This window comes from Anabrus simplex, chromosome 7 (genome assembly GCF_040414725.1).
Source record: "Anabrus simplex isolate iqAnaSimp1 chromosome 7, ASM4041472v1, whole genome shotgun sequence".
Taxonomy (NCBI): Eukaryota; Metazoa; Arthropoda; class Insecta; order Orthoptera; family Tettigoniidae; genus Anabrus; species Anabrus simplex.
Genome location: NC_090271.1, coordinates 305,897,820 through 305,914,690, shown reverse-complemented (window position 1 = coordinate 305,914,690; position 16,871 = coordinate 305,897,820). Strand labels below are relative to the sequence as shown.

Sequence of the window (16,871 nt, the reverse complement as noted above, 5' to 3'; positions counted from 1 at the left end):
TCCTTGAAAACGGCATCATTTTTGTTACCAGTAGCTAGACTGATATGCAACTTTCTTTTTAAATCTATTTTAACCTCTTCCTGTACTTCCTTCGGTAGTTTACCAATTGCAACCTCCGCTTCCACCACAAGTTTTGTGGTCTTTTTAGCTACGTTAAAATTAGGCCAGTTTCTAAGTTATGCTTTGGGCCTTTAAGTTTCTTTCTAAAGGCCCAAAGCATAACTTAGAAACTGGCCTAATTTTAACGTAGCTAAAAAGACCACAAAACTTGTGGTGGAAGCGGAGGTTGCAATTGGTAAACTACCGAAGGAAGTACAGGAAGAGGTTAAAATAGATTTAAAAAGAAAGTTGCATATCAGTCTAGCTACTGGTAACAAAAATGATGCCGTTTTCAAGGACACTAATATTGATAAAAAGTGTATAATAGAATTTAAAAAGAAGGTTAAAGATGAGGAGCTCATTATCACAAAAGCAGATAAAGGGAATGTGACAGTTATCATGCATAAAGATGATTATATTTATAAGACTAAACAATTTTTCGAGAATGAAAATTTTTTGTTGATCAAGAAATATCCAACGCAAGCGCTACAACGCCAATTAAAGCAGACATTAAAGAATATATCCTTCCTTTTCACCGAACAGGAGAAACAAAAACTAGTAAATATGAACCCGGGCCTTCCCACAGCAAGAGTACTCGCCAAGATTCACAAGGCTGGTGTTCCCATTCGACCTATTATAAACTATAGACCTAGTCCTCTATATAAATTAGCTAAATTCATTCAGAAGTTCCTTAAAAAGCACTATAAATTTACGGCAAACAAATCCATCAAGAATTCCATAGAACTGGTTATTAAATTAAGCAATTTCAAATTACAAGAGCATCATACCTTACATTCATTTGATGTTGTCAATATGTTTCCAAGTATTAACACTAATAGGTTACTTCCCGTTATTCTTAAGAATCTAAGATCCTACAGTCAGCTAAGTGAGCTTGAAATACAAGATTTCATGGAATTGGTCAAGTTACTTGTTAGTAATAATTACTTCATCTTTGATAATGTCATTTATAAACAAGATGGTTTGGCAATGGGATCGCCGGCCTCGGGAATCTTGGCAGAAATTTTTCTGGATGCTTTGCAAACATACATGATGAAGAATGACAAAGTCTTTGATAATATATTGTTTTGGGCTAGATTTGTAGACGATACATTAGTAATTTTGGACGAAAGTGTTGGAGATGCAAAGGCTACTCTTGATTTACTTAACAATATTGACCCTCAGATTAAGTTCACGTTGGAGTCAGAAAGTAATAAATCAATTAATTTCCTCGACCTAAAAATCAGCAGATCGGGTTCTGCTTTTGAGTATAGTATTTTTAGAAAGCCTACACAAACGGCAGTCACTATTAGACAGGACTCGGAACATCCACAGAGTCAAAAAAGATCTACTTATAATAGTTTAGTAGAACGGGCCTTTAAGATTCCTATGACAAAAGATAATTTGAAAAAATAACTCAATATAATACGTTCAATAGCTAAGGCTAATGGTTTTAGTGAAGGCTTTATTGAACGTATTATTAACAAGTTTAAATTCCAATTGCAAACCACTTTGGTCAAGGACAAACCCAATCATAAGACATTTGCAACTTTTATTTATAACAAAGATATTTATAAGTTTACTAATATTTTCAAAAAACATAACATGGAAATTTCATTTCGCACTGATGATAATAATAATACTATAGCATTGCACAATGCAACTTAGGTTAATAGGTCGAACCCGTATACCAAATCGGGAGTATACAGATTTAAATGCAATGACTGTGATAGTACATATCTAGGCCAAACAGGACGCTGTTTTAAAATTAGATACACAGAACACGTCAATGCAATAAAATATAACAGATTTTCAGCGGTAGGCCAGCATGTACATGATCTAAAACATAAATTCACTTCTATAGAACAAGACATTGAAATTTTGGAGAGCTTAGGGAAAGGTAATTTGCTGGATGTTACGGAGGGCTGTTATATACATTTAGATCAGTATTTTAATCCAAATTTTAATTTAAATGAAATTTCCGAAAAACCAAATATTCTTTTTGATTTTCTTATTGAGGTTTTTAAAAATATACATATACCGGACAATAAGACGATTTTTCAAATTATGCGCAGTAGCTTTACATACTGCCTTCCACGATCACGCCCTCCGGAGCTCCAACAGGTTGCCGCCCCTTAGTTGCTCCTCCCTCCTTACCCTAGTTCTCCTCTTTGACCCAAAACCAACCTTGGACACTGGATTGCTGACACAACAAGGTTCACTTAGCTACACAGTGCTTTGCAAGGACAGCGATCTCACGAGGTGAGTCACATGTTATAAGACGTAAAGTTTCACACTTTTTCAGTTAAAGTGAAGGTTAATATATTCATATTATTTCAGGTCCGCATTGCATTGAGAATGAAATAATTGGTAACTTCATAAAGCACCGGCTTCTGAGTCCGCCTCTTTTCAGGATCGCCATATTTCAACATTTTGAAGATTTCATAGAATAATTTTAATATGGTTTTAAAAGATTTTGAAGTGTCAAACAGTGTCAATGTCATTTAAGAAGATTGTTTAACCTTATTCTGCGACACTATGTTCACTACATGGCAATAGCCTGAGTACTTTATTGAATGGTTTTAATATGGTTCTACAAAAACATTTTTAAAAAAACGTCAAACAAAGTGAATGTTTTTAAGAAGATCGTGATTTTATTATTAGTTTTGTTTAATTTTAATGATTATTTAAACCAAATTGCATCAGATTTTAGCAATCCAAAGTTTAATAATTGCAAGTCTTGGACAATATGGACTCAGAAATAGTATATTTATAATATGGTTTTTAAATCTTTATCATAGTTTTTATAATGTGTGTGACGTAGATAAACTTATATATGTTTGCCAATGTTTCCAGTGTATATCAGCTGATGACGCAATATAAAGCGTCAAAACTAGTCCTGATAAAATAAATATACATGTTGTAATTTCATCTTAACAACATTTTTGGTATTGAATAAGGTGGATACGAATTTTAATAAATTGTAATCTTGGTTCAATACGGACGAATAATGAAATTTATATACTTAACTGGAAAACAGGTTGTCGGTTTTCATTTTCAGCAATAGATTCTAGTTCACTTTCAAGTTTATTTATACCATCATGAAACACAGACAATAATTAATACAAATGATACAAACATGCCTTACTCAGTCTGTTTTTGAAAAATATTTTCTACACTGTAGGGGAATTGATAGATGAGAAATAAAAAGGTGGCGGGGATCAAATATAAACAGGATTTTATATTTTATTTAAATTTATTTATTGAAAAACACAAGGCAATTACATTTATATTTCCATATAGTTTCCTGCATTGGAAATGCATTTGTCCCAGCATATTTGCAGCTTTTTGATGACCTCGTCGTAAAAAGAACAGGGTCATGTCACCAGCCAGTTGCGCACGAAGTCTTCCACACTCTCGTCATCTTCAAATCGTTGCCATCCTAGAGCTTCTGTAAGCGGTCCGAGCAAATGGAAATTGCAGGGCGATAAATCCAGGCTGTAAGGAGGATGATCAAGTGTAGTCCAGTGCATTTCCTGTAGCTTGGAGACAGATTTTCGGTCAAAAGGCGAGGACCCATCTGGAACACACTTTATGCAACTGATTGCTTGACAACCCTATAACTGATTCCGACATGTCTGCAATTTCTGATACTCTCGCCCGTCGATCGTCATCAATAATGTCTTTAACCGCACAAATGTTTTCGTCTGTAATACTGGTCCGAGGACGCATGTTGCTCATTTTCCACATGTTCTTATTCTTCCTTGAACTTTTTATGCCAGGCAAACACGCGTCGTTGACAATGTTTGATCACCGAACTGTGCAGTCAATCTCTGGCAAATTTCCACCGCTGTAACTTTTTCACAAGCAAGAAATTTTATAATTATGCGTTGCGCACTGGAGGGGTGCACCTGCTGCTCCAACATCGTGAGCGTTACTGATGAAACGGCGGGAAATATCTAACAGCACGCTCTCCCCACTCCTAACAGTCCCGCCTAAGCATAGCAGAAGCACACGGCCAGTCCTACCAACTGTTAATGTTCTGGAACAAAAATCCCGTTTATATTTGATCGACCTCAAACATCTCAAACATCTTGATTATTCTTTCAAGGGCTGGAAACATTTATAACCATTTTCTTTTGCTATGTCTAAGAAGTCACTTGAAATTAATTTCTAAAAATACAATAACCGTGAAGTTTCTCTGTTCTTGCTGTATAGATAGAAAGGTGATTATAAAGCTTAAACACAGTACACTCCAAATCAATGCTTAAAATGTCTGGCCCATGTTGAATTGCATTATGAAGAGCAATAAAACCTTGTTAGACCATTTCTTTAGGAAACAATGAAAGCTAAAATATTAAGCAAGAAAACGCACTAATGAATTCACAAATAAAAGCTATCCAGCAAGGATATGTAAACACTTGATATGTTATTTCCGATGTGCATCCATTTTACATCATGTACGTAGAGATACAGTGAAAGAAATAGGCTACCTACAGTTTCTAAAGATGAGATATGAGTATTTTAAAGCGTGAAAAAGACGAGAGAACAGGTACGAAAATCTTTTCCACTGGGGCTCATTAAAAAACGGCATTGTATTAAAAGGTGTGTGAAACATCAGCCAAAAGCTTATCATGTCTACAATTACGGGCTATGAAAGTATCAGTCTAAATATTTAAAAGATTTGCATTGGGGGCATAAAAGTATCACCGCATTATTGCAGATCACACTCTTTCTAAAACAAATGTTAGCTGAAGCCTTATATTTTAGATCAGTGGGTTATTAAACATTGTTTTCTGGTCACACCCTTTAACCTGAATTATTTGAAGGTTAAACTCGGCCATGTGCAAGGCAATGACATTGACTGCTATCTTGAATGCGACAAGTCTTCGATCGACTTGAGTCGAAACTCAAAGGTGTGAGTTTTCAACATACGCGCCACCAGTGAAAGATGCAAATGCCTGTCCACTTCTTGGATTTTAATTTTGTCTTCATTAGTGAACAATTTTATAACTTTTTTGATATTCATAACTGGGCTATCACAAGTCAAATTTGCACAACGCTGTTCAAATTCACACAATTATATTCCTAATACATAGTAGGGTATCATGTGACAAATATTCGCTACCCTTCACTTTATCACTCAACACAATTAATTTCTAACTTCTGAATGGAATGAAAAAAACAAGCAGAAACAGGCTTACTGTCTGCATTTGACAGATGAATCACATCAACAGCATTATATGTGTCCTCGCTCCATATAAACACTGCAGTGATGTTTAGAATTGAATCTAGGCTTTTGGCACATATCTAAAACAAAAGTAATTGGATGCAGTCAAAGAAATCAGGTGATGCGGGCAATATTATATTAGGAAATGAGGTCTTAAAAGAACTTACATTATCAAAAGAATATACATTATCATTATAGACTGTTATGCCTTTCAGCATTCAGTCTGCAAGAAGTGGATGAATATTGTTACTTGGGTAGTAAAATAACTAATGATGGCAGGAGTAAGGAGGACATAAAATGCAGATTAGCACAAGCAAAGAAGGTCTTCCTTAAGAAAAGAAACTTGCTCACCTCGAACAGTGATATAGGAATTAGAAAGATGTTTTTGAAGACTTTCGTCTGGAGCGTGTCATTGTATGGAAGTGAAACATGGAAGATAACTAGCTCAGAAAGAAAGAGAATAGAAGCTTTTGTAATGTGGTGTTACAGAAGAATGCTGAAGGTGAGATGGATAGATTGAACCATGAATGAAGAGATACTGAATCAAATTGGTGACAGGAGATCGATGTGGCTAAATTTGACAAGAAGAAGAGATAGAATGATAGGACATACCTTAAGACACCCAGGACTTGTGCAGTGGTTTTTGAGGGAAGTGTAGGCGGTAAGAATGGTAGGGGTAGACCAAGGTATGAATATGGCAAGCAGATTAGAGCAGATGTAGGATGCAGCAGTTACGTGGAAATGAAAAGTTTAGCGCAGGAAAGAGTGGCATGGACAACTGCATCAAACCAGTCTGTGGACTGATGACTCAAACAACAACAGTCTAGTGATTAGAAATTGTATACCACCACCTCTCCTTTTCTGCCAGCCAACATTCTGATGGTGAATATCTTTTCCACGTATGGGAATCGAACTGGCTAACCACGGTGTCAGACCTGACATCTTAATGATCATAGCCACCAGGTGGATCACTGTAAGTTTCTGTTGCTCGGAAATTTCTTGATAACTGTAGAAACTCATTTGTTACTTTGTGTGATTAATGAATGAAAGAGGAATTTATTGGAAGAGATCTCACGCTTTTATACATTTTGTATGCTTCTGACAGTATCTCAACTCACTGTACATTAATGGTAATTGGTTTTACTAGTGGTTATTTTACAGCAGTATTTTGCTTTATTATGCTGAATTTAGAATGCATTTTCTGTTACAGATACCTGGTAACACATCTTATGGGTGCAGATTTAAATAATATAGTGAGAACACAAAAGCTCTCTGATGATCATGTACAGTTCCTGGTGTACCAGATACTCCGAGGACTTAAATACATTCATTCAGCTGGTATTATACATAGGGTAAGACAAGAACTTTCCCAAAAAAAGGACACAATACTAGCAATAGACATCTTTTGTATTAAAACATTTTGGCTTCTGGAGTGCATTTGACCTTGTTTTAACCCTACTCATGTCTGATTTATTTTCGATAGAACCAGTATAAAAGTCTGCAGATTAAGTGCTAACAGTTATCACAAAATGGTGTTACATATATGAATTTTTAGAGCATATTCTGTAGTTTAATTATATGTAGGAAATAACTTTGTTCAAGAAATGGAAAGACCTAACAATCACTTTGATAACTGAAAAATAAAATAAAATTTTAATCAGTTCAAAATTCAAGGCAAAATGATCGGAAAAGCACTTAACTCAGTCAGAGGTGCACAAATTCCTGGTGCCAGATTGCTGCGGCAACTTGTGTTTTTGCTACTGGCGCCTAAGTTTCCGTCTCCTGAAAAAATCTTCTTCAACTTTTTCATACTTTCTTTCTTCTCCTACCCATCCATCTGCAATAAAAGCCCCGTGACATGTGACGTCACTGAACAAGCTTAAAACCATGCCACAATCTTCTCAAAAATAAATAACTGCAAAACCAAAGAGAATATGCAAGATTGTTGGAAACAACGTAAGCTGCGTATATAAGTGTTGGTCATGTTGATTAATTATTTGAAAGAAATAATTCGATATCTCACACTGTTGTCATTTTATCAGCTAGCCAATCAGATCACTTCGTGGGCGAATTCATATGGGTTTTGCATGACAGTATTGCTAAATCTGCACATGACTGAAGCATGCCTTGAGAGCCATGCCGAGAAATCAGCCTCAAACACAAACACATCGTTGGTTTCAGCGAGTGTCACCGTAGCGCGATCCTGTCAGCTCAGAGGTCTGTATTCAAACCCCTCCCCTGGCGAAGTTTTATTCTTCGACTGGTGTTCTCCTGCCAGTGGATCCTAAACTTATGGGCTGGCTCCTCAATTCAGAGAAAATTTCTGCGTCCCTGATCTAAGTTGAAAAATGTATTATATATTAATTTTGCCCTGATATGTTCTCAGTCACTGATGAAAGTTTGGTGGTAGCAATATTTACAAAACTAAGGGTCACAACAGAAAGTAATATTAGAGGGAGCTTATAAATTGGAAGTAACAGACATGAAAGTAGTGAGAATGACTGCTGGTACAAACTGGTGGGAACAATGACAGGAGGGTACTCGGTATGAAGAGATAAAGGGGTCGTGTGAGGGCAAATGGAGGAGCTTTGGTTACCTAGGAGGACAAATAAATCTGTCATGGAGAGTAAGGGAAGTAGAGGGAGACCAAGATGACAGTGGTTAGATTCGGTTTCTAATAGTTTAAAGACGAGAGGTATAAAACAAGGCAAGGCCACAGAGCTATGACTTGCTACTTGTTTAACATCGCACCAACACATTGAAGGGTTTCAGGGATGGGAAAGCGGCCATGGCCTTGATTAAGGTACAGCCCTAGCATTTGCCTGGTGTGAAAATGAGAAACAATGAAAAACCATATTCAGGGCTGCCAACAGTCTGATTTAAAACCCACTATCTTCCGAATGAAAGCTCACAGCTTTTCAACCCTAACTGCACAGCCAACTCGCTCGGTGCAGAGCCATTTACAAATAGAGGATTTTGGAGGCGTTTAGTAAATTTGCAGAGGCGTGCAGACTGAAAACCGAAAGGCATAACAGTCTTAATGAAGTATGTACCATGTGTGTATGTATATCCTTGCCTAGATGATTTCTTCTTCTTCTTCCCACACCTGTGGGGTCACGGTTGCGGACTGCATTGCACACGTGGATTTGGCCCTGTTTTACGGCCAGGTGCCCATCATGATGCCAACCCTATGTGGAAGGACATAATATCACTATTGCATGTTTCTGTGGTGGTTGGTAGTGTTGGGTGGTGTCTGACTATGAAGAGGAAAGTGTTGGGGAAAACACAAATAGCCAGTCCCTGAGCCAGAAGAATTAATCAGACACGATGAAAATCCCCGACCCGGACGGGAATTGTTCATTCCCTTGCCTAGATAATCTAATCTCAATTTATTATCTTGTTTTTGACATCCCTAGGTATTCCAATCTCCTTATGTGTCTCCCTGTCTATCAACTTCGACTTTTGTAATGATTAGTAGAAGAGAAAGTATACTCTAAAAGTATTTGCTAACTTTTTCAACTGTTTTCCTCTAAGATGGTCAATTATTTAGGCACTATATGACCATCATCATCCTTTTACATTTTCGTAAGAAGTTACCAATTGTGTCTTTCTTTATGTAGGATCTGAAACCTTCGAATATTGCCGTAAATGAAGACTGTGAACTTAAAATATTGGATTTTGGTTTGGCCAGGCCAACAGAAAATGAAATGACTGGTTATGTTGCAACTAGATGGTACAGAGCTCCAGAGATTATGCTGAACTGGATGCACTATAACCAGACTGGTATGTATGATTTTTCTGTGCAAAAAAATATTTCTTATTAGACTTCAGCAGTGTCATATTACTGCTCTATTAAGAAAGCAGTGTGACAGGAGTAGGTGAAATGAGTATTCCACTTAAAATCACACAAACCCACCCTTTCATTTTTAGATACTATCATTTATTGAAATTTTCAGTAAGTTAAAAATGACAGTAAACAGGAATTGTAAATCCTGGTAGATTTATAGACAAAATATGGAAATTTATGATCAGTTTCTGAAAAGGCTGGCAAATTTGCCTTAAAGAATAGATAGAATACTGGGATATATCTTGAGACATCCAGGACACATTTGCATTATTTTAGAGGAATTTTATTAATATATAAAAGTGACAGGTGGCCTCCGTGGCTCAGGCGGTACCCCCTGTGAGTTTGGGACGCAGACGAAGTATACACTCGCGGTATCCCCTCTCTGTCGTAAAAGGCAACTAAAAGGGGCGACCAAGGGATGATGATATTGGAACCCATAACAACTTACGGAGCAGAAACTTGGACAATGACAAAGAAGGATGAGAGTCGAATACAGGCAGCCGAAATGAAATTCTTGAGGAGTATGATACAGAATAGTAGAAGAGACAAAATAAGGAATGAGAAAATCCGGGAAGAAAATGGAGTGGAAAAAATGAATGATAGAATAGAGAAGAGCCGACTAAGATGGTTTGGGCACATAAAGCGAATGAGCGACGAAAGAATGCCAAAAAAGGTGATGGAAATGCAAATCCAAGGAAGGAGAGGCCGTGGACGACCACGATTGAGATGGAAGGATACCATCCAACGCAGCATTATAGAAAGAAACCTGGACTGGGACACAGTGTTGGAGGAGGAGTGGTGGAAAGACCGAAGAAAGTGGAGAGGAACCATATTTGCCCCTACCCGGCTACAGCTGGATAAAGGGATATGATGATGATGATGACGATCTTGTGATTAGTACCATTACATGCGGCACACCATGGGTCAACATTACTTGCTACTAGTACCACCTTGCAAAGAAAACCATTGGTCTACATTACATAGAAGCAGTACCATTATGTGAGAAACACTGCGGGTCTGGGTGTTGTTTGTGATAAGTGCCATCGTGTGCATTCCGACTGTGTTCAGAATGGGTCTGCATTATCTATGAGTAGTACCACTTTATAAGGAACACCATGGGTCTCGTTACCTGTGGTTGGCACCACTCTGTGAGAAAAACCACGGGTTTGACTAGCGCCTGTGATAAGTACCACTATGATGAAAACCGTGGAGCTGCGTTGCCTGGAGTAATACCATAATGTGACGAAAACCATGGGTTTGTATTGTCTGTGGGTGTTGCCATAATGTGTGATACACCGTTGGGTGTACATTACCTATGATTAATAGCGTTATGTGAGCAACACCATGAGTATATGTGGCCTGGGATTAGTTCCACTAAGTGAGGAACTCCACGGGAATACCGGCGCCTGTGATTAGTCCCCCTATGTGAGGAACACCATAGTTCTGCGTTGCTTGTGAGTAGTACCCTTATGTGTGAAACCCCCATAGGTTGGTGTTACCTGTGAGTGGTGCCATTGTGTGTGACATACCATGGGTCTGCATTACCTGTGATTAGTACCACCATGCAAGAAACACCATGAGCCTATATTACCTGTGATTAGTACCACCATGCAAGAAACACTATGGTTCTGCTTTACGAGTGATTAATACCATTATGAGGGGCCAGTGAACTGGCTTTTAGACCCCTTTTGATAAGTATCATCCCAGTACTTACGGCACTGTGAATGGAATCCGCTGATTATTTTTCTTTCATGATCATTTTTTCATCATCATTTGTTTTAGACTCTAGTCAGTGGATACATTTTAAAGTTTTAATTTTCATTTTGTTCACCTCGTACCATTAGGGGCTGATGACATAGCTGTTAGGCTCCTTTAAACTACAAACATCATCATCATCGCTCAGGCGGCAGCGCGCCGGCCCCTCACCATTGGGTTCTGTGGTTCAAATCTTGGTCACTCCATCTGAGATTTGTACTGAAGAAAGCAGAAGTGGGACAGGTTTTTCTCCAGATACTCCGGTCTTCCCTGTCATCTTTCATTCCAGTAACACTCTCCAATATAATTTCATTTCATCTGTCAGTCATTAATCATTGCCCCAGTGGAGTGGGAAGGCTCCAGCAGCCGGCACAATTCCTATCCTCGCTGCTAGATGGGGACTTCATTCATTCCATTCCTGACCTGGTCAAATGACTGGAAACAGGCTTTGGATTTTTATAAATGACAAATTTATTAATGTTGATGTGGGCTGTGCTAGTTTCATTGAATAAAAAGATGAGCTCATTGTGTATTGTGAAGATATGTGTTAAACTATCACCACAACTCATGATTATTTGACATTCCTCTTGCTGACCTTTGATTTCACTGTGTCTATTCATCTATTCCTTGGTCTCCCTACTGGCCTCTCCCCTTCACTTCTTTGTCAAAGCACTTCCTTGCTGTTCTCGTTCCTCCTCACAACATGTCCAAACTATTGTAGCCTATGTCTTCCTAAAAGGTCGGTAATTTTGATGTCAGCCTCCTCCTTGTTTGCTGGCAGGAAGAAACAGTGATAAAGCTACAAGATGATCTGAGAAGCTAAAATGATCTTTAGCCTTGGAAATGATCACATCGCACACTTTCTTTGCTTCTCTTTTTCACTCATTCTTGTTCAATTTCTTTTTTCTCCGATGAGCTATCAGTAGGTTCATTACCGCTCATGAGGTCAATTTCTTCTCGGATCTTGGTGATATTTATTTCAAATGCTGAAACGGCCTTATGTGCTGAACCCACATCAGTGCCTCCGTGTTGTAGCTGACCAAAGAGAACTTTGACTAGTTGCATTACTTTACGGAAAAAGTCCAGCCAGATTGAAACTGGAAATAACTTTTTATGACCAAGAGCCTGACAAATTGTAGTTTCACTCATTATAGAGTCACCTTCCAATATCTGGTTCATAACTCAATGTCTTCTTTGCAGTCATAAACTGTGTTTTTGCATCGTAATTGAAAATTCCACCTAGTAGGACAAGCCTGTGGCAAACGTTTCCACACCACCTCGTCAAGTATCGCAGTCCTCTGTGGGCTGTTGGAGAAGAATACCGTTGTTAGTAACATTGTGGGTGGTGTGGTACGGCGTAACCTAGTGGCATGGAAATTACCGTTGCAAAAGGAGAGAAAGCAGGGAGGAAATCATCTCCGTAGAGTGATGCAATCTAACAGGGACATTTGGAATTGTTTCTCGATAGGGGACTTGCTTGTCTCATGCATCTCCCTAAGACCAATACTGGCGGACGTGCTACCTGATGCTATAACCTGTATACAGGATTAGGGTCGTCCCTGCTGAAACTACTTTTTTTTTTTTTCCAAATTGCTGTATGTCGCACCGACACAGATAGGTCTTATGGCGACGATGGGACAGGAAAGGGCTAGGGGTGTGAAGGAAGCGGCCTTGCCTTAATTAAGGTACAGCCCTAGCATTTGCCTGGTGTGAAAATGGGAAACCATGGAAAACCATCTTCAGGGCTGCCGACAGTGGGGTTCAAACCCACTATCTCCCGAATACTGGATACTGGCGGCCCTTAAGCGATTGCAGCTATCAAGCTCAGTGTTGAAACTACATTGCGGCACGCTGTGCGCTAGGGAGTTGCCAAAGGAAAGCAAATCCCCTGAGTTTGATTCAAAGATGTCAGAGTTTATTGGTCCATTGTGGAGCATTAGTACATCAAACAACCAAAGATAGTTGGTTTTAATACATTTTGGAGTATATACTAGGTTTATTAAAGTACAAAATGGGAACAAAAGACTGCAATTGAAGTGTAAAATTACTGGGAATTGTGCAACACTGCAGCAATACCACATGCCGCCCTTGATCATCATCATCATCATCATTTTCGCTTTTTCAGCTCCTGCCGGATGTTAACACATTGCGGACCCGGGTGATCATCACACTGCTCAACCCATGTGCCCGGCCATTTTCTGTGTAACAAATTGCTACAGTGCATGCACATACCCAAATGAGTCGAGCTTCACTAACCTTGTACTGATTATGGTGAAATTTACTGGAGACCTTTGGTAAGAGTCCTAATAACATTTCCTGGTGTGGTAGCTGCTCAAATCTATTTCTACTCACTGTATATGGTGGTTTAAATGAGGGGATCAGTTGACCAGTAGTCTTTCCAATACGACTTTTTTTTTTTTTTTATCTGTCCCATCAAAAATAAACAAAGCAAAGAAAACATCGTGTCATATCATTACATCAGGCCACTTCAAGCCCTTAGGCTCCTTTCACACTACACGGTTTCGACCATACGGCAAAAAGAACCATACGGCTCTTTGCCGTGGATATGTTGCTTTCACACTGCAACGGTTTTGTTTGCCATGGGAAGCTCAGTGCATGTCTTGATGCTAGTCATACAAGAGAGTCATTTTAATAATAGGATGATTTCTTAATATTAGTAGTTTGTGGCTGAACATTAAACTGTGAAATTGTATAAGTATATATTTGTGAATCTGCATTATGTAATAATATACACTATCTATATATATATATATATATAATATACTGAAAATACACTTAAGTTACCAAACACATTTTTTTCTTTGTCTTAAATTAGATCAAAATCTGGTTTCATTTCTAAGTACACTTCACGCCAGGCACTTCCTTGTCGCATTCTGATCTTTATAAATGTGGTAGCATCGATTAGGGGGGCGAGGGGGTGCGGTCGCACCCGTCCCACTTTGTGGAGAAAACATTACATTATTATTCCATTTTAGGTGGCTGAAACTAGGACTTATTTTAATTATTTAAAAAAGCAATTTGTACAAGCCCTGTTGTCTTATCAGATATATCTGTCTTTTATTTTCTTTAATTATTAATACAATTAATAGCGGGAATATGCACAAAATGTAGTTTGTCGCGGCTAACCGACTTGTATAGCTCCATACCAAGTAGTGGATACTTTGCATATCCTGTGAGGAAGAGTGGCAGGGGTATATTTTATTGCTAAGGTCATGAACACCGAGGTATGATTCACTCCCTTGCAGCGCGCATTTGTCTATCTGGCAATCTCTTTTAGTGTGTTAGTTTCGTAGTGTGTAGTCAAATACTAAACGAATTTGAATTGTATTATCACGCCGTACTTCTGTTTAATTTTAGTGCATGTGTAAAATTGTTCCTTTGATGAAAGTTGTATTGTATGGTATTGAATCAATATCTTAAAAAACACTATTACCGCACTTAAGTTGGTAGTCTGACAACCTTTACCTCTCTGTCGAAATTAGCCTACCACTTCGAGCTTTTTTGAAAAGTTTTTGTGTATATACCTACTCCCACCCCCCATGCTATACACCACAAACCCGGGTACGTTTTGTTGTTTGTACATTTCGCCTTCACCCCACCTCCCCCAACACACACGTTCAATACCCAATTGCACTACTGTGTAAATGTCTAGAGTTATGTCCCAGTATGGACCAGAGTAATAAGAATTTCAGAATCTGTGTCAGCCATTTCACAAAACCAACAATAAATCCTACAAAGCAATACACTGAACAACAAAGTAAAACAATAATGTTATTGGCTTTACGTTCCACTGACTACTTTTACGGTTTTCGAAGACGCCAAGGTGCTGGAATTTAGTCCCGCACGTGCCAGTAAATCTACCAACACGAGGTTGCCGTATTTGAGCACCTTCAAATATCACTGGACTGAGCCGGGATCGAACCTGCCAAGTTGGGGTCAGAAGGCCAGCGCCTTAACCATCTGAGCCACTCAGCCCGGCAAACAATAAAACACTACGATACTAATGCGTATAAGTTGTGTCTAGATACCCTCGCGTTATCTCCTCTACAGCTGCTCGAGAGCTGCCGTATGATTAAAAAACCGTACAGTGTGAAAGCACGCATTTAGCTGTGTGCGCCACTGAGTCAACGGCAGCCGTCCATTCCAGTGGCGAGACACGGCTGCTACATGGCACGGCAACGGCATGGCTGCCGTGCCGTGCAATGCGAAAGGTCTAATGCTCTTCTTCACGCCACTAAAGGAATGCCGCCGTACTTTTTTTTGCCGTACGGTCGAAACCGTGTAGTGTGAAAGGAGCCTTAGGGGATATTTTGTGTGATGAAGAAGTTTGCTCGTGACACAATTTCATATGCTCGGCAACAAGTTCAAAGAAATCACCACAAAAAGTAAGCCCTACTACTCCATATTTTGAGGTTCATCCAGTCTTACCGTTTTTGCCAGCAACTCCTGGGAAATCCTCTAAAGTTGGTGAACTATTATTTTCTACACATTCATCAGAATAAATAGGCATATACTTCCATTTACGCTCACAATATCACTTTCAGCCTCGTTCTCGACCACTTCTACGTCACGTTGTTTTGGAGGGCGTACATCATTATCAAGCGAAACACTTTTGTTAGAATAGCTTTCAACTTCGAACTCACGGTCGTCAACATCACTGGGGGCAATCCGGTTACTTATACGGATATTATTAATTAAAAATCTCATCTGCATCTAAGCTCGTGTTCAGTCTGGGAAGCGCCATCTTACCCACCACATGGCTCCTTGAACAATGTAAACATGAGGTCAGAAAACTTAGCAAATGAATCAGAAAACAGAAGAAGAATGTAATGGAAAGCTATCATGGAATAACACAAAAGTATCAACACCGAGATTCTAGTAACCTTGGAAGATAGGAAACTTAAAAGGGTCCACCTTTTCAATACAAAAATGTTATAGTTTATTTACAACAGATATTTACACTTGGAACTAGTTTCGACGCTGTTTGGCGTCATCTTCAGCCAAAATGTGGGAAATAGGCTAGCATGTAGACATTTATATTATACAAGGCGTTACATTAAACAATACACATCTTACGAGGAGATAAAAACAGGGACGAATATAGAAACAAATGAATCGTTGGGAAAGCAAAAGTTATACATATTAAAAATAACCTTAACCACACATCTTGCAGTGCGAAAATATTCGCCTTGAATGGTTCCTGAATACATAACGCACGCGCACACATTTCTGAAGAGCAAGCAGGCTGGAAAAAGTAAAGTGAAACCTTAAGAGTTCTTCTGAGAAGAGTTCATCATTTTTCTATGTTCTGACTAACTAATGAAGTCTCCCTTGAGTTCCTGATAAACATACACACAGGAAATTCTCCTTCACTCTCAACAATAGCTATAAAGACCAACGGTAAATTGCATTTTAAATATTGTGCAGAGACGTGAAAGCATGATCTTGAACATGATATAACTTCTTCATTTAACCCAATTTTTTACACAAGGTGCTACATTAAACAATACACATCTTACGAGGAGATAAAAACAGGGACGAAATAAATGAATTGTTGAGAAAGCAAAAGTTATACATATTAAAAATAACCTTAACCACACATCTTGCAGTGCGAAAATATTTGCCTTGAATGATTCCTGAATACAAAACGCACGCGCACACACTTCTGAAGAGCCAGCAGGCAGGAAAAAGTAAGGTGAAATCTTAAGAGTTCTTCTGAGAAGAGTTCATCATTTTTCTATGTTCCGACTAACTAATGAAGTCTCCCTTGAGTTCCTGATAACATACACAACAGGAAATTCTCCTTCACTCTCAACAATAGCTATAAAGACTAACGGTAAATTGTAGTTTAATACTGTGCAGAGACGTGAAAGCATGATTTTGAAAATGATATAACTTCTTCATTTAACCACCTTTGAAAGT

The 16,871-nt window shown here is 38.6% G+C and overlaps 1 protein-coding gene across 1 annotated transcript in view; it reads left to right on the top strand.

The window, feature by feature from the left end:
- Positions 1-16,871, top strand: part of LOC136877599 (mitogen-activated protein kinase p38b) — a 166,720-nt gene that overhangs the window by 36,966 nt on the left and 112,883 nt on the right. The window contains exons 4-5 of the mRNA XM_067151763.2: positions 6,537-6,678; positions 8,947-9,109. Coding sequence (XP_067007864.2) covers positions 6,537-6,678; positions 8,947-9,109 — 305 coding nt within the window. The remainder of the gene's footprint in view (positions 1-6,536; positions 6,679-8,946; positions 9,110-16,871) is intronic.